The sequence below is a fragment of the Penicillium longicatenatum genome (genome assembly GCF_028827895.1).
Source record: "Penicillium longicatenatum strain IBT 33135 chromosome Unknown contig_6_segment0_segment0, whole genome shotgun sequence".
Taxonomy (NCBI): domain Eukaryota; kingdom Fungi; phylum Ascomycota; class Eurotiomycetes; order Eurotiales; family Aspergillaceae; genus Penicillium; species Penicillium longicatenatum.
The window spans coordinates 3,432,017-3,458,185 of NW_026643123.1; the positions used below are offsets into that span (position 1 = coordinate 3,432,017).

The 26,169-nt window shown below is 49.9% G+C and overlaps 11 protein-coding genes across 11 annotated transcripts; 4 read left to right on the forward strand and 7 right to left on the reverse strand.

The window, feature by feature from the left end:
* Window positions 1-366: 366 nt before the first annotated feature.
* N7484_009483 (uncharacterized protein) lies at window positions 367-1,815 on the reverse strand (the record flags this gene model as incomplete). The annotated part of the gene is made up of 1 exon (XM_057119870.1): window positions 367-1,815. One exon carries the CDS (start codon window positions 1,813-1,815, stop codon window positions 367-369), a length of 1,449 nt encoding a protein of 482 aa, XP_056969425.1.
* Window positions 1,816-3,836: 2,021 nt separating this feature from the next.
* On the forward strand, window positions 3,837-6,688 carry N7484_009484 (putative C6 transcription factor (NirA); the record flags this gene model as incomplete). The annotated part of the gene is made up of 5 exons (XM_057119871.1): window positions 3,837-3,914; window positions 3,974-4,028; window positions 4,081-5,038; window positions 5,089-5,457; window positions 5,512-6,688. The coding sequence occupies 5 exons, from the start codon at window positions 3,837-3,839 to the stop codon at window positions 6,686-6,688; spliced, it is 2,637 nt and encodes an 878-aa protein (XP_056969426.1).
* A 645-nt stretch (window positions 6,689-7,333) lies between these two features.
* Window positions 7,334-8,759, reverse strand: N7484_009485 (serine/threonine-protein phosphatase; the record flags this gene model as incomplete). The annotated part of the gene is made up of 3 exons (XM_057119872.1): window positions 7,334-7,336; window positions 7,403-8,681; window positions 8,743-8,759. The coding sequence occupies 3 exons, from the start codon at window positions 8,757-8,759 to the stop codon at window positions 7,334-7,336; spliced, it is 1,299 nt and encodes a 432-aa protein (XP_056969427.1).
* A 568-nt stretch (window positions 8,760-9,327) lies between these two features.
* On the forward strand, window positions 9,328-9,747 carry N7484_009486 (uncharacterized protein; the record flags this gene model as incomplete). The annotated part of the gene is made up of 1 exon (XM_057119873.1): window positions 9,328-9,747. One exon carries the CDS (start codon window positions 9,328-9,330, stop codon window positions 9,745-9,747), a length of 420 nt encoding a protein of 139 aa, XP_056969428.1.
* A 331-nt stretch (window positions 9,748-10,078) lies between these two features.
* Window positions 10,079-12,589, reverse strand: N7484_009487 (uncharacterized protein; the record flags this gene model as incomplete). Its single annotated transcript, XM_057119874.1, has 1 exon — window positions 10,079-12,589. The coding sequence occupies one exon, from the start codon at window positions 12,587-12,589 to the stop codon at window positions 10,079-10,081; it is 2,511 nt and encodes an 836-aa protein (XP_056969429.1).
* A 2,529-nt stretch (window positions 12,590-15,118) lies between these two features.
* Window positions 15,119-17,544, reverse strand: pkcA (protein kinase c; the record flags this gene model as incomplete). Its single annotated transcript, XM_057119875.1, has 5 exons — window positions 15,119-15,609; window positions 15,664-16,059; window positions 16,114-16,689; window positions 16,743-17,009; window positions 17,136-17,544. The coding sequence occupies 5 exons, from the start codon at window positions 17,542-17,544 to the stop codon at window positions 15,119-15,121; spliced, it is 2,139 nt and encodes a 712-aa protein (XP_056969430.1).
* Window positions 17,545-18,505: 961 nt separating this feature from the next.
* On the reverse strand, window positions 18,506-19,993 carry N7484_009489 (putative MFS efflux transporter; the record flags this gene model as incomplete). Its single annotated transcript, XM_057119876.1, has 1 exon — window positions 18,506-19,993. One exon carries the CDS (start codon window positions 19,991-19,993, stop codon window positions 18,506-18,508), a length of 1,488 nt encoding a protein of 495 aa, XP_056969431.1.
* A 537-nt stretch (window positions 19,994-20,530) lies between these two features.
* N7484_009490 (putative eukaryotic translation initiation factor eIF1a-like protein) lies at window positions 20,531-21,013 on the forward strand (the record flags this gene model as incomplete). The annotated part of the gene is made up of 2 exons (XM_057119877.1): window positions 20,531-20,841; window positions 20,905-21,013. 2 exons carry the CDS (start codon window positions 20,531-20,533, stop codon window positions 21,011-21,013), a joined length of 420 nt encoding a protein of 139 aa, XP_056969432.1.
* Window positions 21,014-21,054: 41 nt separating this feature from the next.
* Window positions 21,055-22,426, reverse strand: alg3 (dolichyl-P-Man:Man(5)GlcNAc(2)-PP-dolichol alpha-1,3-mannosyltransferase; the record flags this gene model as incomplete). The annotated part of the gene is made up of 3 exons (XM_057119878.1): window positions 21,055-21,645; window positions 21,708-22,231; window positions 22,306-22,426. 3 exons carry the CDS (start codon window positions 22,424-22,426, stop codon window positions 21,055-21,057), a joined length of 1,236 nt encoding a protein of 411 aa, XP_056969433.1.
* Window positions 22,427-22,875: 449 nt separating this feature from the next.
* Window positions 22,876-23,645, reverse strand: N7484_009492 (carbonic anhydrase; the record flags this gene model as incomplete). The annotated part of the gene is made up of 2 exons (XM_057119879.1): window positions 22,876-23,404; window positions 23,485-23,645. The coding sequence occupies 2 exons, from the start codon at window positions 23,643-23,645 to the stop codon at window positions 22,876-22,878; spliced, it is 690 nt and encodes a 229-aa protein (XP_056969434.1).
* A 1,439-nt stretch (window positions 23,646-25,084) lies between these two features.
* Window positions 25,085-25,971, forward strand: N7484_009493 (uncharacterized protein; the record flags this gene model as incomplete). The annotated part of the gene is made up of 2 exons (XM_057119880.1): window positions 25,085-25,329; window positions 25,416-25,971. The coding sequence occupies 2 exons, from the start codon at window positions 25,085-25,087 to the stop codon at window positions 25,969-25,971; spliced, it is 801 nt and encodes a 266-aa protein (XP_056969435.1).
* Window positions 25,972-26,169: the final 198 nt, after the last annotated feature.

Sequence of the window (26,169 nt, forward strand, 5' to 3'; positions counted from 1 at the left end):
GAGGTGATGATCTCATGAATGCGGGATGATATCACGATCGGGAAATTAACTCGTCTAGACTGAGTTTATGTTTACAACAGTATTACCAGTAATAACGGAACGAATAGAGATTACATGTTTAAAATAGAGTTGATTTGTCTCATGCCCTTCCTTGGTAAGACACCAAGCAAAATAGGAAAGCTAGGTAGAGAATTTATGATCGATCGAAGGGGTATGCCACAGAAAATTAAAATGAGAGACGTGTCAGCCGGGACACCTTGATCCTGTCCAACGCCACGCTTGTATGATGAGAAAGGAAATAGAGAATATATGTACTGATGAAATGACGGCGCTCTGCGCGAGTCAGATATATCTTAAAGATTGGCCTTAGGCCGAGACGCCCACCCAGCGAGATGGAATGTTGTTATCTTCGCCGTCGTCGTAGTCTCCAGCCACGCGGTATTGATTGTTCTTGCGAGGGGGAAGCCAGATGCGAGCCCGAGTAGGGATGTCTTCACGAAGCTTGCCGCTGCGTCGCATGTTCATCTCCAGGACAACCATGCGAAGGAAATTGCTGTTCTCACGAGGTTCCCGCTGGCGTGACATGGGCGGAACCTCCGGGTCAAATGTGTAGTATTGGTCGCGTTTTTGCTTAGAAACCACATGGAAATTATTGCGTCGATGACCGCGACTGCGAGAGCGACGATAGGTCTGCATTTGAATCGATACACAAGACTGAGTCACCTCGGGAGATTCGTGCGGGTGGTCGTGATAGACACACATCTCTGCCGGAGAGATTGGTGTTGGGTTCAGATACCTTCGCAATGCTGGGGAGGGCGGGGTTTGCATTGGTGGAGGGCGACGGTCGTCCGTCAGTTCGGGTGCAATAGCGAAGAGTGACCGAGTGAGGAAGTCCTCAGGCTGAACTGAGGGCGTCGTTAAGGAAGAAACGGATTGTGCGGCAGACTTGATAGCACGTAATGATGCGGTGAGGTTCGATCTAAATGAAGACTTCAGGCGCGGAAAGGTTCGAAATGAGGCCGGTTGTTCTGTTGGGATCACATCTGGGGTTCCTAGCTCCCTGTCGGCGTCGAACTCTATCATTTCGCCTTCTTCAATCTCGACTTCAAGCAGTGGGTGGTCGAAAGCACAGTCCTCCGCGGGAGTGTATCGGAGCTGTCGCCTCTCAGAGGGACTCTTTTGGCTAGCGGGCGTAGGTGGTTGAGAGATGCTGGATGGCGATGCGAGGTCGTGGGCAAGTGATGGCATGGAGTCGCTTGAGATTGATCTGGCTGAGAAGGCGGGTTCGGATTCTGAGTCATTGACAAGATATTTTTCGTTGTCCTCTGGTGGGCTCAACAAGATATCTAGAGGAGAGTTGACAGCTCCGCTGGTCAAATACTCTTCTTTTGACTTCACCCCTTCCTGCATTAACCGGCTGAACTCCTCCACGTTATTGCCCCGGGGAAGCTTCCGAGGTCTCCGGTTGGACCAACTTCGTCGGGGAACAGGAATAGCCGTTGCGTCTAGCATCGAGGCTACTGCTTTGGGGATTTGGCGGTCGTTGGAAGAAGAGGAGGAGGATCGGCGGGAAGAGGCTGACGTCTTGGATGGGGTACGGAGGCGGGCTTCTCGACGCACCGGAGTGCGCGAGGTCCGTTTTGACGGGATCCCCACAGGAACAGCATTGGTTGACGCTGGGAGTTTCGCATCGTACAGGGGTTTAGGGCCGGGCAGATACATTGGCAGCTGCTCCGGCTGTTCCTTTCCTCCAACAGACCGCATCGTCTTTTGGGATGGCACTGAAGTGAAGAGAAATGCTCTGGGGACCATCATTTTAAATAGTCATGCCAGAGAGAATGGTTCCAGTGGAAGATTTGCCTGACGAGGCACTCTGGTCGAGTCGTTGGGCGAGATACATTGAAGGGAGGAATGTCGGCTATGACTCCCGATGCACACTTCGGGAGAGTCAAGACCAGCCGATAAGGTGATAAGGCTGGGTTACGGGGATGATTCGGAGGTGAAGTCTGAGGTCGGAGGAAAGTGTAAGAATGTTTAGGGAAAGATGGGGGAGCGGAAGTTTAAGGTGATATGTAGCAAAGAGAGAGAGGACTGGGGGAAGATAAGGAAAGGGTTTGGAGTGGACGAGATGATAAGGGTGTATTGGGCAGGTACGCGTGTGACAGCGTGAAATATGGATCCCTTTAGTCAAGCGAAGCGGGGGCTTGACCATCCATTGGGGTTTCAATGGAATATCGGAATTGTTCATTGGCCGCGGGGGACAATAACCTGCCGGGGTTCCGGTATTGTCTGTAATTTTCTTCCGCATTAGTAAATTCTTTTCTTCGTTACAGCCCGTGGAATGTTCGTCCGGTGGACCCATCGAAGCCCTGCAGAGGATCGGACCCCAGTCCGGGCTGACCTATCTATACTCTGCTGAAGATAATCTGACATGTATCTTGTATAGAGTCTGGTGAGTTCTCAGCTGATAAATCCATCCGTTTTGTTCTGGGGTATTAAGTTTTTCCAAAAGGTAGGGCCCAAGTTGGATCGGAGGACAGTATTTTAAGGTTGGGTTTAGTGTGTGCCTGCATAAATGGAGATACTGTGCCGTTCTCAGTTTGTTTTCGTTCGCGGAAAACGCCCGCAAGGATTTTTGTCGTTATAGGACCAAAAAGGGGCTGACCTGCCAATTTCGGTCTAGTTCATGAGGGATTTTTCCTTCTAGAAGAAATCTAATGCGATTAAGAATATTTTGGGTTATTTTAATTCCGAAACAAGGCTTCTCTGATACTACTACAGATTTAATTGCATGAGATTCTGGCTTATGAGATGAAGTCCGGCGGTGGCCGATCGGGCTTACGACGGGCCTCGGGTGGCTGCAGGCACTCAAATCCGTCACTAGAAGACGTGGTCAGTGGAGCTGATTAAGCGAAATAGTTGCGGTGTATGCCTGATGAAGTCCTTTTGTTTTGATTTTAGGCGTTGTGTGCGTATTTTATCCCTGGTCTTCCGAATTTACGGCTTAAATTTGCACTATTTATTTTTCTTTGCTTTTTTTTGGGCTGACCTGGCGGTCAGCGCGGTAGATCTGTTGTGGGTTGTGGATTGTGTGATTGTTATCATTTCACCTTTTGGGTCTTGCGGTGTCTCGTGTTTTTTCTCGGACCCATCTTGTTTCGCATGCTGTTTCTCGTAAAACAACACAGCCTTCACTCCAGAAATAGAAATCCTGTTGTTCATGTCACGTGACCCATGGCGGGTTGGTCCGATACACAGTATGTAATGATATCACGTGATTTTATCACGCATCCTTATCGATCTTCGTATGAGGGAATGAGCCATCCAGAGGCCAGCGATAAACCTCCATCGCGACCTGCAGGCGTCCAATCAAGTCGGACGCATCTCTAATTGCAATTTGCTGTCTGTGTTTCTGGGGTACTGGAGATCGAGTTTCTTTTCAAACTTCCCCATCATCCCCCACTTCTGTAGTGGGTCATACCGCGGGGTCGAGGATTCAACCGGACTACCTGCGGCACCCTGTATACATACATTCCTGGCAGAGAAAACAAGCCCCAGCTGTGTAAGGCCGAACCCCCCGGATCGTCCCTGATCTTCATGGCCCACCAAAGCTGACCAGCTCGGACAGAGCTTGTAAAGTCACATCGGGCTATTTTGCAAGCCACCGGAATTGCTCTATGCTCCGTGTTATTCTGGATGATGGACGCATTATGCACTGATCGCATTCAGAACTGGACCATTGAGCGGCCGCCACGAGGCTGAGACGTGGGGGGTTTCATTCCGCGGAGAAAGCAACCTCAAACCCACGCGCCTATCATAGCAAGGAGATCAAAATCATGTCTGCAGATCGGGCAGCGTCCAAAAGACGCTGTGTCAGTACAGCTTGCATTGCTTGTCGCAGGAGAAAATCAAAGGTATGTCATTGGCATTAGGCTTAGCTTTGTGGGGAATCATCACTGATAATCGAAACCAGTGCGATGGAAACTTACCCAGCTGCGCTGCATGCTCCTCGGTCTACCACACATCTTGTTTGTACATTCTCATCAGGCTGTTGTATGCTCTCAGCTGACTCCGAATCAGGCGTTTACGATCCAAACTCTGACCATCGTCGCAAAGGCGTCTATAAGAAAGACGCCGACACGCTGCGGACGCGGCACACAACGCTGCAAACATTGTTTCAGGCGTTGCTGAACTACGACGAAGACGATGCATTCGACCTGGTGCGCGAGATCAGGTCATGCGACGATCTAGAGGCAGTCGCTCAATCTGTCATTTCGCGGCAGAGTGGCCTTCTCTCGGCCCCAGAGGAGAGGGACCCGACTAGCGATGACAACCCATCTGAGGTTGACCGATTCGAATATGAGTTATCGGGTAAAATGAGCGAACTTATGCTTGATGGCTCACGCAAATTCATCGGCGGCACATCAAATCTCATTTTTCTGCCCCCCGACTCGGAATCCCACGAGTCGGCTTCAGTCGCCGAGAATATTCTTGGTCCGGTCAATGACACGAACCTCATCAGACGATGGACGCGAGTAACTGAGGATGATTTACTCATTAGCCATCTACTGACCATGTATTTCGCCTGGCACTATCCTTTTTTTACTATCCTTGCGAAAGATGTCTTTTACAGGGACTTGAAACGGGGCATACCTAGCCAGTATTGCTCTGCCTTGCTCGTTAATGCCATGCTAGCCCTTGGTTGCCATTTCAGCTCATGGCCGGGCGCATTTACAGATCCTGGTGATATCGCAACAGCCGGCAACCATTTCTTCAAAGAAGCTAAGCGACTGATCCACGAAAACGACGAGCACGAAAATGCAAAGTTGTGTACAGTCCAAGCTTTTGCTCTCATGTCTGTCCGCGAGGCTGGGTGTGGTCGTGAAGGTAAAGGCTGGGTGTACAGTGGCTTGAGCTTTCGCATGGCATTCGATCTAGGTTTGAATGTCGACGCTTCCAGCCTGGGGGCACGCAATCTCACCGATGAGGAAGTCGATGCTCGTCGGATCACCTTCTGGGGCTGCTATCTCGTTGATAAGTGTGTTCCTTCTGCCTAAGACTTTCCTTGCTGTCTCTAACGCGTAGCAGATGCTGGTCAAATTACCTTGGCCGTCAGCCACAGTTGTCTTCGTCCAACACAAATGTGCCCAAGTTTGATGTCCTGCCACAAGAGGAGACCGAGATCTGGTCACCATACACAGACGCTGGCGTGGGCCAGGAGCATACACAGCCTTCCCGTATAAGAGCGGTCGCTCTACAAATTTCGAAGCTGTGTGAAATCAGCAATGATCTGCTTAAATACTTTTATCACCCTTCAGATTTGGAAAAATCCCAGTCAAAACAATCGGAGTTGAAAAAGCTAAGTGATGTTCACACTCGGCTTGAAACGTGGAAAAAAGAATTACCGCGGGAATTTGAACCGAAAGAAGGACAGCTTCCCCAGGTTTTTGTCATGCAGTAAGTGCCAGGCCAGTGTCAAATCTGTTCCAATTTGCTGATTAGCATGGCCAGCATGTTCGAACAATTGCTCCTCATTCACCTATATCGGCCCTTTCTCAAGTATACCAAGGCAACTACTCCACTCCCCTCCCACGTATCGCCTCGCAAATTCTGCACCCAGGCTGCATCCATCATATCGAAGCTTTTGCGCATGTACAAACGCACCTACGGATTGAAACAAATCTGTAATATTGTTGTATACATTGCCCACACAGCGTGCACCATTCATCTTCTCAACCTTCCTGGAAGGAACCCCGAACGCGATATCATTCATGGGCTTCGGAATCTCGAGGAAATGGCCGATGGCTGGCTGGCGGCACGTCGGACCTTGCGAATTCTAGACATCTCTGCCAATAAGTGGCACGTCAAGCTACCGGCCGAGGCGATTTCCATATTCGAACGCACCCATGCCAAATGGGGGTCATGGGGTTCATGGGACCAAGCAACGTCGCCTTCCACATCAGAAGACTCCCCAATGATACATAATGCCTTACATCCACCATACACCTACCCAGATGGACCTCAATCCCCAGGAAACCCCGTTCCATCTGGTCTACGCAGAGAATCCCTTAATCCAAACCCCGTCAACATGATGGGAGTCTCGATAGGCCCCCAGTATCCCAACGCGACCATGCCCCCTTCAGTTCCGCCAATGGGCCCAGCCCGTCATATGCCGATTCCAACAACCCAGAGGGCCGACTATGGGAGCCCCGAATCAGCATATACACACCCCGCCCCGCAAGTCAGTTACCAATTGTCACCCCTAGCAACCTCTGGCCCCTCCGCAGCACCATCACCTGTTGCCCAGAGTGCCTGGTATGGTCCAGCTGGGAACCAGATCAGCTCTACACAATCCGCGCTGTCTCCAAACTCGAATTCATCTGTTTCCGGTTTTGACGGGACTGACCATCTAGTGGAAGAAAGCCACGACTGGTGGAACCGAAATGCTGCCGTGGCACTGGGCCTCGGCACGCCGGGCGTGGAGAATTGGGGTATTGGATGGAACACATCTATTCCAGGCCAGTCTTCCCATATTCCATATGACAATAATGGTCATCTCATGCCTATGGCTCATCAACACCCCCGTCCCGCCGTTGCGGATCAAGAAGCACAGGCCACAAGTGGATTATCCAATATGGCCTCGCCAGCTGAGAATAGGGCACCGGCATACAGTGGTCAGTGGTCATAAATAAGCTTTTTAAATCACTAGTGTTTGACTGGGCGTTTTAATTCTTGACGGTCGATACGTTTGTCACGGAACGAGTTTCCTTTGTCATTTTTTATAAATTCTCTTGTGGGATTCCACATGATCATTCGTATTTAGTCCCTAGTCTGGTTCAAGCCTAGAAAGCCATATCAATTATATGCAAACCGCACCAAATTTATAACGTGGGTCATCGCTAGTTGACGGGTTCCTTCAGCGCATGATAACGCAGCGTTTAACTTTTAATCTCAATCGTTGTCCTGTGCTCGGGAACATTGAGTACATCGTACAGGGCAAAGTAGTCAAGTCATTACAATTTATAACTTTTGAAGATTCCTCCTTACGAATTAGACACGCTGACTCAGGAATCAAACTGGTTATAATCCTTGCAGCTAGTGCGAATGTCACGTTGGTCATATCTCTAGGAAAGTCTTTCCATGAATTGAGAGTACAATATAAAGAACCAAGGATCCAATTGCAAGAATGTCCGTCATAAATGATCATTAGGTTGCAGCAAATACATAACACCAATACACGATATGCAGAGCCGGCCAAAAGGGATTTTAAAACCATGTAGACGAGATAGACAAAAGATGGCAAAAGCAAGGAAATGGCATGCAGTGGATGGTATCACTATCAGAAGTTAGTACAGAGAACGAAATCTCCATGGGGAGCAAAGACCCAGTATCAAGTACTCACCAGGAAATAATCAGCGACGGGCTTCTTCGCAGGCATGCCCCTTGTATCCTGGGCCGCAGCCTCGAAGACACGGTATCTTCTCCCAGGGCTGACAACTGTGTTTAATTCTCCAACGCCGTTACTCCGGCCATATTCTCCATTACTGCGCGAAACCGTTCCGCCATTGTTAGCATCTTCGCCCAGCTCGAGTATTGCTGCAACATTGCCGCAGCGGTAACAGTAGTTCGGAGCGGACCACACGGTCACGATACCGCCGTCAAACATCTCCTTGTACCCCTCCATAACGAGCTGGTGGGCTCGGGCAACCAGGGACAGGCCGTTGAGATGATTAAATGACTTCACGATATCGCCACCGAAGAGGAACCCGGCTCCTCGGGGACTGAGGCCCCATCCTTCAATCTCATCAGGGTCGGACCAGAGAAGATCGCACATGGCGCCTTCATGTGGCACTTCTTGCTTCCGGTCTATCAGTCGGATCTTGTCTACAGAGTCAATAAGCGGCGATAGTCCACCGTGCACGCAGAGAACAGCGCCCGTGCGGTTCGCCGCCAAGCTGCCGTTCCCGTCTCCGCTTGCACCGGTGCCCGGTACTCCATTGCGTATCGGAGCCCCAGTCTGGCTCGGGGCAGCCGAGATATCACGTGGAGGAGAGATATTTTGTGTGTCGGAGGAGATGTCGGAAGCCGCGCGCTGCCGCTGGCGGTAGGTGCTCATAGTGACCTCGCCGCGCGAATTCAACACCTCCGTTTCCAGCTCACCGTCGTCGATTGGCATGGTTGATTGGGTGGTATCATTCATGCCAGAGCCAGTAGGCTCAAGTTCAGAGCTGGCGCCGAGGACGATCGCGCCCAGCGCCAGGTAGTCGAAAACCTCACAGCAGTAGCGCCAGACATTTGCGCTGCCGTACTTGCGGATACACTCGTCGTAGAAACCGTAGACAGTCGTAATCTGTCGCGATTCGTGGTTCCCGCGGATAAGGGTCATGCGATCGGGATAACGGACTTTAAGGCAGAGGAGAAGAAGGAAGGATTCGAGGGAGTAGAAACCGCGGTCGACGAAGTCGCCCATGAACAGGTAGTTGGTGTCAGGCACGTCGCCGCCGACGCGAAATAGCTCCATGAGGTCATGGAATTGGCCATGGATGTCACCACAGATAGTTACTGGGGCATCAACGGAGACGACATTGCCTTCTTCGATTAGGAGCTCACGCGCCTTGTAGCACAGCTCGCGTACTTGCGATTCGGGGATCAGGCGGCAGGCCCGCAGCTGCTCGATCGCCCTGGGCAGAAGGAAGATGTCAGCGGCAGTTATCTACTTGGTTTGAATCGGAGTGGCAGTACCGGTCTAAGTCACTCATGTTGAGCTGGGATTTGATGAGGGGAGGGAAGGTGGATGGATTTAGGAGGCGGGGAGATAGGCTGTGACGAGGAACACGGTGCGTGAGAGAATATTTCGGACTCTATGCGAATGATCTCAGTCTCCTTCACGAGCAAAATAGAGACTCATGATTGCCCGGCCATCATCATACAGCTTGAAATCGAAATAATTCGCAGCGAGAAACGGCAGAAACCAGTGATCTGAGTCTGCGGGCCAATCACGTTGGACCCAGATAAGATTAGATGGGCCAGAGCCTTCGCATCCTCGACTTCCCGCCTTCTTGGATCGTCCGACTCCCCGGATTCTCTTGTTGAACGCTCGCAGACCCTCAAATTTACTCGGGAGCGCTTGGTCATCGTCCAATTGACCCTTTTCTCGCGGTCAATACCCCCCTAGACCTTGTCTGTGTCTAGTTCAGCCTATTACACTCAACACCTTCCGATGGCCTGAGAGGGGGGAAAAAAAGACAACAGCGAAAGCCATTCACCTACACCCACCTCAATTCAGCTCGGATTCCTCTTCAATCTCTCACATACACCATCTACATAATGCCGCCACATCTCCATCCGCGCTCGCGGTCAACAATGGGCCTCTTCGCCGGTACCCTCTTCGCGTCTCTCCTGGTCGTCGGCATGCCACACGTCTTCCCCTGCCCCGCCCCACGCCGCACCTTTGCCGACTCCGAAATGACCATCACAGCCGACGGGCAACAAGTCCCGCGTATGCGGCGCCGAAGGAGAAAAGACATGGAGCTGGACTCTGAGGTTCCGCGTCCCGGCCACCCGACACCTTCCAACGCCGCTGATGAGGAAGTCACTACATTCTTCCAGATGGAGGAGGAGGCGGAGAAGCTGGCACACATTGGCCACGAGTGTCCGGTGCCAAAACCGAAAGGTGTACTTGGGGAATTACTAGGGTTTCAAAAGGCGCGTGGGAGTGAGCAGCGGGTCTCTGCTGATGGAACTTAATAGCCTCTCCTGCGCTTGTACTATGTGTTCTCTCGCCCTGCTTGATGCTGGACTTGCATTCTTTTTGTTTTCCCCTTTCTTCTCTTGTTTAAATGATACCATGGATTGGCAATGTGGGTGGATTTTGTTAGCATATGCTGCTTGTTGGAATGCTAAAATAGAAGGTGCTCGTGTCAATTCGGCGCCCTGTGTATACAGATGTATAAAAATATATTACCTGACGAACCAATATCTTCTACAGAGAAGGCATATTACGATATACGCGTACTATCGTGCTTGGAATTCTTTAAGGATAAATAGTAATTCATTCTCAACCCTATCTAACTAACTATCAAAGATCTTCGTCATCGGTCTCATCCCCAAGTCCACGGATTACGGGGACAGCATCGCTCCAAGGGTAACTCACGGCCAGCTCAATAAGCGTGTCCCGGAGATGAACAACGCAAATCGCAACTGCCAGAGAGTTCCAAACGTCCTGCTCCCGTTCGGAGAGATCGAACTGAGTCAAAAACTTGGCCGGACTCTCTTCATCGGTGCCGTCAACGGTAGACCACACTTCGGAATTAGGATCCGTATCAAGAGACAAGAGGCACACGATTGGACCTGCAATCACAAAGCCGATCATTGTGGGCCAGAAAGCTTCCTGGCCCGCGTGCGCCATTTGATGGCGCTTCGCCAGTCTCTCCAGCTTTCGCGAGCACCGCATGATTGTCGCGAGGATTTCCTCCCCAGGTATCTGGGGGCAGATGCAATGCACCGGGATGGTCTGTCCAGTGGTCTTCAGGCCTGCATCGTCAATCGCCCAGTGCAGGTACTGCCGAATGGCTTTTCCCACGACAAACTGGGGCTCCACTGAAAGAAGCGAGCAGTCTCGGACGCGGCCGCTGACCGCAAACAGTTCTTGAAGCGCCTTGATGGCGTAGTTGTCTGACATGTTCTGTGACCTGAACATGAGATCGACATCTCCATTTGCGGAGTCGGAGTCTCCATCACTGGTTGAGGTGAACAGTGATTCGGGCCAGGTGGTGAAATCACTGGCCCAGAATCGCGACATGACGGGCTTGCAGCCACGTGTGGCTAGCTTGCGAACCAGTTTGACTTGCACGGATCCCAGTCCAGAATCCGGGGGGATTTCCACCGCTTCAGCCATGCGGCTGGCTCTTTCTCGTGTCAGCTCATACAGCAAATCGTTCCGTTCGGCTGATGTAATGCGGTAATCACTTTCATCGCTTGGGCCAACATCGACATAACCTGTGTCACTGTCGTTTGACTTCTCCCTTCCCCTGGTGTGTAGACGTTTTTGTCCTGTGGAGACCTGAGTTTTAGTCTTGATGGAAAGCGGGGTTTTGTCTTGTTTTTTCTTGTTGACCTGCTGCTTTGGGTTGGTTTTAGCTCTCTTTGGAGGAGAAGGCAAAGGGCTGGGCGACTCAGACCAGCGCTGATTGTGGGATGAATCGGGCTCATAGTCATCCCCACTACCGTTGTCTGAGATAAGAGAATTTGCGGATTCGGATGATGTAGCATGTCCATCAAGACTTCCCTCGACGGAACAATAGAATAGCCCTTTGTCTTCTAGTCCGTCTCGTTTGCGCTTCGCATGCAACCGAGAATGGTTATTAGGTGAAATGGATTGCTTAGAGATATTCGGATCATGTTCCTGGATACCAGGACTTCGGCGTTTTGATGTGCGAGGGAGTTCGAGTTCAATGCTTGAACTCTTCTGTTTACGTGACTTGGGCATATCAGCGGCAGCGGCTGTTCCCATTGGGAATGAGTGATACTGGGGGCTGTTTGGAGGAGCCTTCTTCATACCCCGAAACTGCGCAATACTGCTTGGCGAGCTGAGAAGAGAGGACGTGGATTGTGGCACTGCTGGTGGTGTAGTAGCAGTAGGAGGCGAGTAGTATTGAGGAATGGAGTACAAATATTCGATAGCAGCAGCACCAGTGGGACTTTCGATTGGGGATGAGCTGAAAGGAGAAGATGTAGATTGTGGCACAACCGGTAAGGTATTCTCAATTGGAGACGAGTGGTACTGAGGGATGAAGTACAAGTATTGGGCACCAGTAGACGTATCTTCGTCTTTTGCCTGTGTAGTAATACCCGATGGGTTGAGAGGAGAAGATGGAAACTTTTGCGCAATTGGTGTAGAAGGTCCAATTGGAAGCGAGGAGTGTTCGGAGGTAGAGCACAATGGATTGGTTGGAAAAGAAGTATTCACGGCCTGGAACTGCGCAATGATGTCCGGTGAGCTGCGAAGAAAAGACGATGATTCTAGTATGGTCGGTGAGGGAGCGGATAGCCCTGGTGATCTATCTTTACCAGTAGATTGAAAGAGGGTGTTCGCAGCTTCTAAAACCGGGGAGGAAAAATCTGGCGCAGGAACGGAACCAGATGCCTTCTCCTCGGTGCTTGGTGGTGAGCTTAGCGGAGACTCGGAAGAGAAATCCTGCTGAGCAGGTGTCTGTTCCTCGATGACTGATTGTTCTCGCTTCAATGGCGAAGAGATCACTGGTGATGTGAAGGGACGTTCAGTCGATATGTTATTGGCAGTTGTCTCGGGCGAGGAAGCAGACGATCTAGTAATTCCCAAGGCCCGACTGACATGAACCTGTAGGTTTCGAATGCATTTGGGGGAGCGAGTGCCGCGGGAAGATGACTTCTTTGTTGAAGGAGCAGAAGCCGTAGCCCCCACTCTGCGTTGAAGACGAGCACGTTCACGTCTGGCAAGAGGCGCAAATGCCGAGGGGAGGGGGAGGTCAAAAGAGTCGTCGTTGTCGCTTCCCTCACCTCGAGTTTCCTCGGCAGGTCGAGGGCTAATAAGGAGTTTCCACAAAGACATCTTGATTTGTGAAGTCTCAAAGAAGTCGCAGATAAACAAAGGGACTGGTGTCGCAAAATAGACCAACAGTGTGAAAACAACAACGAAGGTTGGTCAAAGAAAACAAAGAGGACGAAGAAGAAAAGAGAAAAAGAAAAAAGTAAGACGGTCAAGAAGTGAGGAAACGAATAAACATGTCCCTTTTCTTAGTAAACACGCGCAAGTCTTCACTTCAAGAAAACAATTTTAGATATGGTTGCTTTGATATCCCGAATAGGAAGTTTTGGTGCAGTTAGGGCTACCTCCCCCCCCCCCCTACCCAGTATCCTCTACGGAACCACGCAAGTAAATAGCTCAAGGAGTTGATTCGGTGAAGGATGTATTAATTCGTATTTGCATCTCCTCTCATCACAGCCATAGGGGAATCAGATACTCATCCAAGCAATGCCACGGAGAAAAAAACATGGCCCGACGGGAATTAAGCAACACGGCACCAGCCCTTCACTAACTAGCATCACACACACACACACACACACACAACCATCGATAGTCTTCATACTCATCATCAATACTCATTCAAAAGCTTTTGGGGTTGTTGAATAGACTCCCATCTCGATCCATGCAGTCGAGATTAATCCGTATAGCCGACGGCTGGTAAGGAGCTCTCCCGCGAGTTCTGCGCAACAAACAGCCATGACCCGGCATGGCATGGAACCCATCATGAACCAACCCGTCGGAAAAAGAAAAAGAGAAAGAAAACATCGAGAAGAAAGCAAGCAATTTAGATACGCAAAAAGAAATAGGAGAACAGACAGTAAGAGGAAAAGAACCGACGCTGCTCCATTATTCATGTCAATCGAAGAAAACCAGACCATGCTTAGTGGAGTGTTCGACAGCTGGCGTCTACGCTGGCATTCAATCAAACACAACTGCAGTGGGTATGTAAAGCAATTTCAAGAGAAAAAACAGCATCAAGAGCCGCAATCCACGATAGTGCCAGGCCCCCCGGGGCCGGCTGTTCGAGTCGCGAAGGTAGGTGCTCAAATGCGGGTATTCGTCGCAATCCGCAAATGCTGAAATCAAGAGAAATCAGCAGTGTAGGAGAAGCCGCGGAATTCTTCCTGCATAGCTTGAGAGAGCACTATAAAGAAAATCAAATATTAGCCAAGGTTTTCGGGACCGGCAGATTGTTGGCAGCATACCAGATTGAACGGGCGTCAAGACTGGAGTCACACTAGTGAACTCCTGGTCGAAGTTGCTAGTATCAGTGGGACTGCTAATAGTGGGGATGAATGGCGGGGGGCCGCGCTTGTGGTAAATATCATCCCAGTTAATGTTGCGGAAGAAAGCGTGTGACATGACCTCCTGGGCATCAGTGGGGCCAGAGCCCAGTCGGAGCTCGGGCTCGCGGGTCAACAGCTTCTGTAGAATAGACACAGAGTCACGAGGCATGTGGATAGGATATAGAGGTTCATCCGCAAGAATGGCATCGTAGATTTCATCTTCATCCTCACCACGGAATGGAGACTGCTGGAGAAGCATTTGGTAGATCAAGACACCAAACGCCCACCAGTCAACCGCGCGTCCATACTTCTTATCCAACAAAATCTGTTCATAGAGGTCAATATATTAAAGTCTATACAGAGTCAATTCTCGTGGGACTTACCTCGGGAGCCATGAATTCAGGAGTACCACAGAATGTGCTGGTGGTGCAGCCGTACCACATGTTCTCCTTGCAGAGACCATAATCGGCAATCTTAATGTGACCATCAAGCGTCAAAAGAATATTGTCAAGCTTCAAATCACGGTAAATGACGCCGTTCTCGTGGAAATACTTGAGCGCTAAGCAGACTTCCGCGGCATAGAATCTAGTTCATCCGTTAGTATCCTTCCTTGGAAGTGGAATCTGATCTACTGGATAGTAAGAGGAAAGCTTACTGTGCCCGCTTCAGGCCAAATTGACCACGCTGAATATGCAACATCAGATCACCACCACTGATGTATTCCATGACGAAATACACGCGGGTTTCCGTCTGGAAACAGGCGTGCAAGCTCAACAAGAATGGATGACGCTCCTTGTTAGCGATCAAGAATACTCGCTTCTCAGACTTTGTGCTCTCCACTTCATCATTTTCAATGATGAATTCCTTTTTCAACACCTTGATGGCATACAACTTTCGTGTGTTCTTGGTCTCGGCCAGCATGACTTTACCGAAGTTACCCTTTCCGAGCACAGCAAGGAAATTAAAGTGATCCAATCCAATACGAGACCTCTGTGGCGGGGCAATCTCCTCCACCTTAGCAGCCGGCGGCACTGGCGGCTGCGACACTGGCTGCATGGGTGGCTGCATGGGTGGCTGCATGGGCGGCTGCATGACTGACTGGGGAGGTGGCATTCCATAGCCCGGAGGGGCAGCCATGTTCTGCATGTGTTGGGGCGGGGGCTGTGCCTTCTGAGGAATATTAACGTATGCGCCTGGGTTGTAAGGAGCATGTTGAGGAGGTTGCTGAGATACTACAGGAGGACGGCTCATTTCAGCTAAATATCAATCAGCATCTAAAACGAAATAAAATGAGATAGGGTGGTGGCATACTTGGAGTCTGCTGAGGACTACGCATCCCGGTTGCAGCCGCCGCAGCTGCCGAGGCAGCTGCAGCTGCAGCAGGGGATGTTGATGTGGGTGATTTCGGTGGGAGCGGTTGGCGCTGAGCAGCCTGTGGAAGTGCCGTTGGAGACTGTGGAGTCATAAAGGAGTTAGTCGCCGCGCTTACCGCTTCAGATGAGGGTTGCCGGGGAATTGCTCCATAAGAGCTATTGGTGGATTTCTGGGGATATGAAAGGCCGGTGTGATCTTGGGTTGGCTGGGGTGGACCGCTAGGCCGAAGGGTATGGTGCTTGAGGCCGCTACTGACAGGGATGGGCTTATTGAGATTCTTAGTGCGAATCAGAGTCTCCAAAATTTGATTTGCCGCCTCCATCGACATGCCGCAGAAATCAGGAACAAGGTGAGTGCAGTGAGCGTGAGAAGTGAGGCCACATTCTATGCAAGATTAGTATACTTCATGGACCTCATTAAATTTTGGACATTGCATACCATTACAACGCTTTGCGTTTTTTCGTCCAAATGGAAGCAGATAGCCACAGTGGCAACACCAGTTCGCCGAGATATTGGAGAATCCTTCGAAACGATGGGGAATGCGATGGTTGATCTTCTCCTCGTCGGGGTCGGTTTCGTAATTGGCCTTACTGATACACTTGGTGACAACCTTCGGGTAGCATTTTTTGTGGCAGGTGTACTTGCAATCCGAGCACTGCATACCCGCAGCATATTTAAGGAATTCACCACATAGCGCACAGCGCATGATGTTGTAGAACTGCTGGGTGACAAACTTGTGGCCCTGCTTTTCGTGAACGTCATCCTTCTTTTGACGCACGGCACCTTGACGGTTAAGACCGATATCGAAGGGGCGACGGTCCTTCAGTTGTTTGGCTTATTTATAATTAGCATGTGGTCAGGTGATTTGAAACAGAATTGATATCTTACCAAAGCTCATCGAGAGATGAATACTACCAAAGGGCTCCAAAGCGAACCAGGAATCGATCATCACGCTTGGGGGCGCGTTCGAGTTTTCTCCAGGTTGCTGTCCCGTTGGAGGGGGCATCCCTTGGAAGTTGCCGCCGCCGTGAGAGGAGCCCGGTGATCTGGGGTGATGATCAGATCGAGGGGTACCCGAATCGCCCATCTTGTCGGCAGAAACCCATCCAGAGGCGTTGAGTTCTGTCTCAATCTTCTTGCGACGCATCTCCTCCGCAATATCGGAAATACGAACCCACAACATACCAATGGGAGTCGGGCGGTCTCCAGATTTGTCGTAAACCGTAAGCTCGATTTCATTCGCTTTATCGATATCGATGGAAAAGGCTTCGTCTAACCATTTATCGTTTCGGGTTGCCTTTGTTCTTGCTTTGATCGTATCTTCAACCTTGACAATGACGTAGGTCTCAGGGCCGCGAGAAAATCGGGAGCTGGTGGCATGATCCACATCCTTCACACCGTGAATGCGCATGGTTAGAAGACCGGTCAACGGCTTGCGCATGTTGGGGCTGCTCAGACTCTCATCTGTCGGGGATTAGTCAATATTCTGGGTCGGATCAACGGGCAATAGAACGCACCATCTGCGGCATCCGAGGACTCAATGTCGATGTGGAGATCCTCGTATCGCTTCAGAGCCTGCTTCAGCAGCTGGATCTTCTGGTTACTTTCGATGCGACGGCCTTCAGCATCTGCGCGGCTCTTTCGATCTCCCTCATCCTGGTACAAGCGAACCATCTTCTCAATTCCCGCCTTGTATTGTTTTTCCACACTCAGCTTGAATTCGAGTTGGGACAGCATGAGTTGAATCTTAGGTCCGAGGTATTGAGTGTCATACTTGATTAGATCTGCGAAGTCAAGTCATGTCAGCATTCCATTCGGGCAATTTCCTTTATATCTTATTTTAAGGCCCGCCAGGCTACCAAGAGGTAGATAGTGGGGGGATTTTGGGACTAAATCTCCGGCAGACATACCAAGCTTTGTATAATTGGGGCGCGCCTTGGGGACTTGGGCGTACGGCCGAGGATCGGCAAATGGGGCACCTGTTGGCATGGTGCCTGCACCACTCTGGGGGTAACCATGACCATCACCCTCGCCTGCGAAGTATCCAGAGAAGTCTTTGGGGGGCGGCGCAGGCCCTGAAACCTGACGCTGATCACCGGGGGAGCCACCACTTTGCTGTTCCAACTGACGAATCTGTAACTCTCGCATTTTCTCCTCGAGGTAGGCAATATTTTTGCGGCCATCGCGGATGTTGGAATCGACTCGCTGTTGGACGAGGGGGTTGTCGGTGGACTGCCGCATGTTACTGGCGGCGGCGATCAGGGCCTTTTCCCGCTCGATCTTGCGGTAGACCGAGGCAATAAGCTCGTCGCCGTCCATGATGGGCAGGACCGAGGGCAGTATGAGTAAAGCTTGGGGTGCTGCGCCGGACTGTGGTGAGGTGTAGGTGGGAGAAGGGTTTCGCGGGGCTCTTGTTGACAGGGGGGGTTAACGGGTAATACTGCCACAACGGAAAATGTAACGGGATTCGCCCCAATTGATCGCGATAAGAGGATTTCTTCTACTGCGCAAGTATGATGAGGGGAAGATTCAATCATTTTTAATATCTTTCTTTCCTTCGCTTCACTTGGTTTTCTGACTTATTTATTCCACCCATTCGCCTTGTTTTTGTGACGATAAAATACGTTCAACAGACACACGTGCTCTACCCAACGCTGTACGGTATACTATGATCCGATACCACAGCACAACTGAAACCTACAGAGTCATAGAACGGATCCTATTCTTCCTTTGAACTCATCATTCAGCCCCAGTTGATCCAATGGGCCCAAGAAATTCCCAACCAAAAGACCCATGAAAAAAAATCCACAATGAAACGGCCTCGATGACATGATCCTCGGTCCCGCAAAGCCTGATTGGCAGAGACGACACAGATTCGGGTCCAGATGTTTCTGATCGGGTACGGGTCTGCGTACTTGATTCGTACTCGATTCTGCACATAAACGACCAGGTTCTTCGATTTTTCTCCATTTGCACGTCACCGCTTCCAAATATTTACTTTGTGGCCGGAAGCTGCTACGTAGTAAGGTGGAGAGACTCCTTGCCTATACTTCCGTGCGTCCCACATTCTTGTCTTTGCATGACTGATCCATCTGCAACTTTCAACAGTTATCAGTGTTGATCAGTGGTCATTTGATCATCTCATGTGAAAATGCTTTTGGGTTTGGTACACATTCCTTCTACAATCACGAGAAGGAGAATCATCTTGGAAAAAACACCTTGATCTGAAATCCCCCCAAAAATGGTCCACGTGCGGGGAAAAAAGGAAATTAAAAGACCCTTAGTCGGATCTCTTTGAGATCTTCGGCAACAGAAGCCAACTAGCTGCCATTACACCATACAGCCCGAGACAAATCGGATGCAGTACCATAGTCCCCACGTGCTGAGACAGGATACCTGTTAGAAATGGCCACACCGCACCGCCACTACTGCCTAATGCGCTTACAAAACTCAAACTAGAGATGTGCATACTCCGAGGCAGCAGCTTCGTGAACACTGAGATGGAACATGGAGAAACCGCACCCAGTAAAACACCCAGGATGGCGACCGTAACTGCTTCTCCGATGACATTTGGAATGAGCCAGGTCATCACTTGAAAGATGACGGCCCCAGCGACCATACTCAGCACGGTGACCTTCTCGCCCATCTTTGCAGCCGGTTTGGTCAGGAGAAATCGCCCAACGGTGATGCCGGCCCAAAATCCGGAGCTGACGTACCCGACCCGGGAAGGATCACCATCCCGGTAGCTGATGAGGAAGGAGACCATCCAGCCGGAGATGGATACTTCAGCTCCTTGGTATGCAAAGGTGAACAGCGCCCCCATGAGGGTCGTGCGGTTTCGTATGGTATTTTTGAGGATTTGAGTGCGGGTCAAAGGTTCTTCCACGCGCGAGCCCTCAACGGCTGGGTGAAGTGGTCGTTGTGGCTCGGCTGGGGTATCTTGCTCGAAGTTTAAGAATGCCCATGGGGCAAAGCCAATGTTGATCAAACTGACTGCCAGAGGGATGGTATAGAAAAGTGACCAGCGAATACCATTTGATTCCATGGCCGTCGCAAACAAGGGCGCTACAGTACCTCCAATACCATATGCACCACATGTCAGTCCTAGGGCCGTGGTACCATCACCCAAGCTGGCGCTATACGTATTATTGAGGGCTAGGTTCAGAGCCACGCCAAATCCTAGCAGAAAGAAACAAACCACCACTGCTGGAAATGGAGGTTGCCAGGCGATGATGATATAGGACACGGCTAGGAGGAACATCGAGAAGGCATAGCTCTTAGAGCGCCCGAGCTTTTGCTCGATTGTATGCGTTACGGGGGCAGCGGAGATGAAGCCCAGTGCATTGCCCACGAAAATCATTGAAACGATGGAATAGCTGATCTGGTAATGCTTTTCCATGTATGGAATCAAAGCACCGGGAGCGCCGTCGTTCATGCCATTTCCAAAAAGCATCAGACATGCACTCAAGAGTCGCCACCTGGTTTTCCAAGGGGTCACTGTTCGGTCCGGAACCCATTCAATAGTAGTTGTATTCTCAGCGACCGGCGTAGGTATCCGACTTTCCAATGAGCCTGGTGTGGGTATTGAGTCTTGGGTCCTTGGTTCGCGGGCGATTTGGTCTAGACTTCGTGCTGGGTGGATCTCATCCAGTTCCAGATCAGACCTAGGCTGCGCAATCCCCTGCTTCTTCTGCGCTGCAGGCAGTGGAGTGACGATGCGAGGGGAACTCTCGATATCAAGAAAAACACCCAGGCTTGGTCCAGCCATTTTGATGTCAAATCAGGGATGACAAGATAAGAAGATTTGCCTTATGGAATAAATCTTTTGGAGTGAGCAAGGATGTCCGTCAGAGAAGACTTGAAGAAGGTTATCAAAGGCTGGTTCACATAGGCGAGCAGTTAGCTAAGTTCCTAGGAAATCATATTCCGACCATGGTATTGACTAAGTGACTTCGGAGGTCCATGTACAGTCGCTGGCCAAAAGTACACCAAGTAGATCACTATTTTAATTCTAATTCTGGGCTGCCACTGGGTACCTATCTAGATACCTAGTAGACACCAGCGTTATATTTGTTACCCTAGGGTATTGTACAATGTGCTGTTTGTACATGTCGAGGGCACTGTATAACTACTTGTCGCGCGGGGTTGACAATTATTAATCGGCGCGGAACAAGGTTGAAGCAACGCGGAGATGCCCCGCCAATAAGCTCGAAAATTATTCTCCCACAATAATTGAGCCGCCATTGCATCACAATCCTTCAACTTTCCAATTTCGCAATTTTATTGATCCTTCCTCCAATTGACAATGGGACCCCCTCGTCGCAAGGTTCTGGCCACGGCCCAGGAGACAATGACCCCTCCAGACGAGCTGGCCGAAACCCACATGATTGTGCGTGCGATCAAGGCTACCGGCAACAACATCTATCTGATCGAATCAGCCGACAAGCAGCAGATGCTGGTCGAATTGCCAGCAAAGTTCCGGTCGACTTTTTGGATTAAGCGTGGATCATACCTTGTGATCGACACCAAGGCATCGGATGAACGGGATAACAAAATTGGAGGCGAGATTATTAACATTGTGCGGGATGAGAAGGCATGGAGAAAGGCCCCGTTCTGGTATGAGCTTCCACGACGTCGATATCCATGACCACATCACTAATTAATCTGCTCTTACGATAGGCCCAAGGAATTTGTCAAGCAACCCGTGTATACTGGTGGTGACTCCGACTCCGAGGAAGAATCACGTGTGGGCAAAATGCCATCATCCGATGAGGAATCCGATGCTTGATGTGTTTTGATGAGCTAAGATTTGGACTTAAAGCCCAGCGTTTATTGAGTACGGGTTTCCTTGCGGCCAACTGCTGGCTTCATAGCTACATCATGTCCATTGACCCAGACACCAAACACCTGGAAGGCGAGGGACAAAACCACAACCACCGAGCTTGCATTGGTACTGGGGTATACATTCCAGGCCCACTCCTGCAGCGCCCATGCAACATAGATAAGGACTGGATGAAGACCGGCGCGCCAGAGGAGGAACGGAGAAGCCCATGCCAAATAAGCGAAAAACTGGTAATGCAGCGATCGGGCGCACAGCATACCAATGGCCAGGGAGCTCAGCATAGTAGTCATGATGAAGGAGTTCGAAAGGACCACTTGCTGTTGGCGACCCTGGATAATGTCCTGGAGGAAGCGGAACACATTTGATCCAGACGGCTTTGCCCAGCCGATGGAGAAGAGGGCTAAGATAGAAACATGTAGCAGCAAAAGAGCCACGGAGAATTCTCTGGAAAGAAATGTTTCCTCCCCTACAAATCGCCAATTCACCGTCCATTTGAACATAAACTGTCGGGACAACTCAAAGGCCCGCGAAACATAGCCGGCCGCGTTCTTTGTGAGGAATGGCATCCCAAGACACCACTGTAAATTTTAGCATTGGTCAATTGGTGTATAGTAAGTAGACAGGCTTATTCATAACTTACCTGAATCTGCAAGGCTATGGCTCCAAGACACACGCTGCGTGTCAAGCCAATACTTAGCAGAGTGATCACGGCAATAGCCGGAGCAAACAGCACTAGAGTCATTTTGACACCAACGCCCAAGGTCCACGCCACGACTCCCAGAGTCCACTGTCTCTTCATGAAGAGCCATATGGAAAGCCACATCGCAAAGGCCGCGACTCCATCATTGAACATGCGCAGCATGAAAATGCTATGTAGCCGCTTGGAAAGCACCAGGAGGGGGAAGAGATACGGAGGGGCTCCAGTCTTTCGATAGCAACCAAGAACAAGAACCAATGTAGAGAGATAAATGCCAGCAAAGAGTATTTGTCCAGTGAGAATGTCCCGCCCTTCATCGGTGAGGTGGTACAGGAGTGTGTAGACGTAAACATGCGCGGCGGGATATACGAGGGGACCCGTCGATCCTTTAATGGAGGGATAATCGCGTTCTCCGGAGATGTATAGTGAGATCTGCTGCATATATGTTGACCAGTCAATCTCGGTGTCTGTGAGGTGATGAGGTGGTTAGCTCTGTCTTGACCGAACGCGTGTCGCGGTATAGGCTTGGGGTTGAATTTACAGGAGATCTTCCATATTACCAGGGCGCAAAGGAGCGCATCGCCCAGAACCAGAAGAGGCGCAATCCACTTTGTATGTTTTTGCTGGGTTGCCACGTTGTAGATGAAGCGTGCCCAAGGCATAGCGGCGCGTGGTGGATGGGAATGTTCCAGCTGGCCTGAGCTGTTTTAGCGGCACATCACCACATTCCGAGGTGGGGCGTCATGGATCATCCCGACAACTCTATAGAAATATGCCAATACCTACCACCAAGTATCTCCCGGTATAGCTGTATTGTAAATAATTATTCCAGAAGTAACAATCATACAGCAAATTCAATATTTTGATTCTATCTATACAGAGCACCCAAAATGGCTTTGCATATGACACTATCGCTGGAGAAGCTTCCGAATTGCCGAGGACCCATGAACACTCCATCTTTGATGGAAAGTCAAAGCCATTGGCAAAGGTGTGAACTAATTTTGCAATGGTATCAAGTGACAGCGGTCTAAAGTAAATACTACACGCATAAAATGAAGCCTTTGTGTTGCAACAGAAGTATGTGTAGTTTCTGTACTGCATTGCATTGCATCTAATCTCGGGAGCCTAAAGAATAGATCTTCTTAACATCCTCAAGAGTTTTTTCAAAATCAAACTTGAGATCCTTTAAAAGTCCATCCCGAAGATCAAACACCAATCCGTGAACAACGGGGTACCCATGCTCTAGGTAACTCTGCTGGAACGCCGCGGTCTTGATAACATTCCTGCAAGATTCCTCCACATTCAACTCAATGAGTCTGTTGTATCTCGCACTCTCATCGGCAATCTGGTCAAGCTCCTTCTCATGCAAGCGATAGACATCACGGATATTCCGAAGCCACGGGTTGAGAATACCCAAGTCGGCGGGTGTCAGGGCAGCCTTGACTCCGCCACAATTGTAGTGACCGCAGACGATGATGTGCTTGACGTGCAGGTGTCTCACGGCGTAGTTGATCACGGACATGACATTTATGTCAAGGTTAGGGACCAAATTGGCGATGTTTCGGTGCACGAACACCTCTCCGGCCTCTAGGCCCATAATCTCGTTGGCGGGGACGCGGCTGTCACTACATCCGATGTAGCTAGGCGGGGTTAATTTAATGATCAGTACTAGTACCACCACTAACAACACGAGCATCCCCATTTCTCGTATATTACTTACAGGTAATTGGGTGACTGTCCATCGGCCAGCTTTTCAAAGAACACCGGGTCTACGCGACTCTTCTCAAGCGCCCAGTCCCGATTGTTCTTGAAAATGGCTTCCAACGACTTGTGGACATCGTGTGTCGTCTCGCCGGCGTCTGACGGTGCTGCAGGGTCCATTTGGTCGAACTGAACGTGTATCAATCGATCAATTTATTGGTAGGTGGTTTGACGAGATCGAATCGATATCGAGAATTGGAATCAAGAGACAGCCCGCGGGAGGGGCTACCTTTAGCAAAATTCTTAGCTGATGGCCTAGTATTGCGGTATTTTACAGGTTGGATACTACCCCTAAGCCGGATTCGTAATAGTACGAAACCGCTCTTGAAACTGCATCATAACTCTATTTCGTGATGTCAAGCCATTTCTTAGGGGTTTTCGTGTTCGCTTACGTTTTCCCAAGCCTGGACTTGATTGTTTAGAACTCCAGTCTGGCCCACCTCAACCAGCAAAGGTAACCCGGCTCGGACCAGTGTCGGCTGCGAAAAAACGCCGGTAAAGTAGCTCATGGTAATCTCATCGAGTCCGAACCAAAACCTTCAGACTGTTCGATATTGGACCAAACGTGTTAATCTTAAAATGTATTGATACGTAGTTAACAATAAATGTTGCACGATTCCCAACGTTGAAGATATATTATGTATGACGTCATATAAAGTGCATATTTCCCAATGTTTGATCGGATTTTGTAAGGTTTCGATATCAGTTATCTGGGGATTACATAGTATGTGGTTTTTTTATCGGATAATATCTACTATTTCAACCATTGTCATTCTTGTCCGAGAATTGCTCTTCAGTGAGGCCGTTAATTGTATATCGAAGCCAAGTGCATACGTAAGACGCATATTTGCTATACTAATTTCAGGTATTCTAATGTGACTTAGAGCGTATGAAGATTGGTAAAAGGGTCCTTGGATATGTCTCATGAAGGTCTAGTAACATTTCGAGCCTGTTACTCCACGTTTGAGGTAAAACTTTCGAAGTACTTGTTGGGGTGATAAATCACATTGAGCCGTTGTAACAACAATAGGCGGTGTGGCGTGTCAATAGCAACAAACGCGTCGCGTCTGCCCTGGGCCATCTTTCTCATTACTTTACTGCTTTCCAGTCTTCCAAATATTTGTGTGAGAAATACCTTCCATCATGCCCCCCAAGCGACAGAGATCGGATTATTCGCCGTCGGCTAGCAACCCGCCAAAGGAACCCAAGGTTAAAAGGCCTAGGAGGGACTATTTAACGGACGCTCTCTCCTTGAGACGTTATAGTCCGGGGTCTACCTCTAGGAATGCAGCCGCAACGTACTTAGCGGCTACGAAGAATGCTGCCAAGGCCTTCCAGTATGAATGCATATGTCTAGACTGGGTTCGAGACCTCCTAAGAGATGGCCCTGAGAGCAATGAAAAAGCTGATGGTGGAGACGAGGTCAGTTACTGCAAACCTTGGCTTATCTGTCCCTGCGCTGATGCTCGGAGGGCCAGCCGCAAATTCCCAGATGTGACGGTGGCGGTACTTGTTTGTGCAGAAAACCAGCCTCAAAACACAAAAAGCATCCTTGGGTCATGACCTTTGCGGCATTTGAAAAGATCAAGGACATGCGTACCCAGGTGTATGTGCGCGACCCGGCCAATTTTGACATGCACACAAAAGAAGACCATGCTGGTTATGGTGTGATGCAGGTGGTGCAAAATCTGATAATAGATTTTGAAAGGGCGGGCAGGATGGAGGGCAATTGGAAAGATCAATGGGCTCTCTGTGAGGCGATGGCAATGTTTCACCTGTCAGGTTCTGCTGAGACCCTCAACCAGTACGTTTATCTTTCCCATCTTGTCGTGACTCTACTTCTCATATCCAACTTCGTGTGTGGTGCTAATGGTCCTGTCCATATTCCAGTGTTGATGACGGCGAAAGTGTGAAGAGCGTTTGGAAATTGATTTCATTTATGTTCCTTTCCATGTTAATTGCCTTGGAAAACGAGGGTCTCCTCGGTCCAAAGTCGAAGGTCAAGAATCTCGGCATGATCATGGCATTGTTCCTACAACTAATGAAGAAGGAGCGGCCATCGGATGGCAAGAACTTTGAAATCTATGTCTTTGCCTTTGCTATCCTACACCAAGTTGAGTTAATTGGGCTACCAAAAAGCACATTTGACATGCTACGGGAGGAGTTCCTGAGAAATCCAGACATATTGCCCGGAGCTGTCTCTGACTCGGATTCTGACTCTGAATCTGATTCTAACTCTGACTCTGAGTACCCTTGGGTAGTCAAAGATGCTTTAGATGACTACATGGAGCAGGAAGCACCGAGAAGTGTCGGTGGTGATGATCTAGACATCACGGCCTGGACTAGTGCCGAGCGTGAGAGATACCATTTTGGTGGGCAGGATCCCTTGTCGGAGGAAACAATTTCTGCACTCGAAAAGGGGGATATCCTTACCTTTGGAAGCTAGGGCGGGATTTGGAGGGCGGGCACATGAGGCAGGAATCTTCATTTCCAAGGTATACAATTGTCGCGCTGAGGCGTAAAACTACTGGCCCTGTTAAATCAATCCCATTCTGTGCTGTGACCGAGCATGATTGACAGGCAAGTCAACCTGTTGCCCAAGGACCCCATTCTACTAAAGAATTACCGATGTCTATCAGTTGAT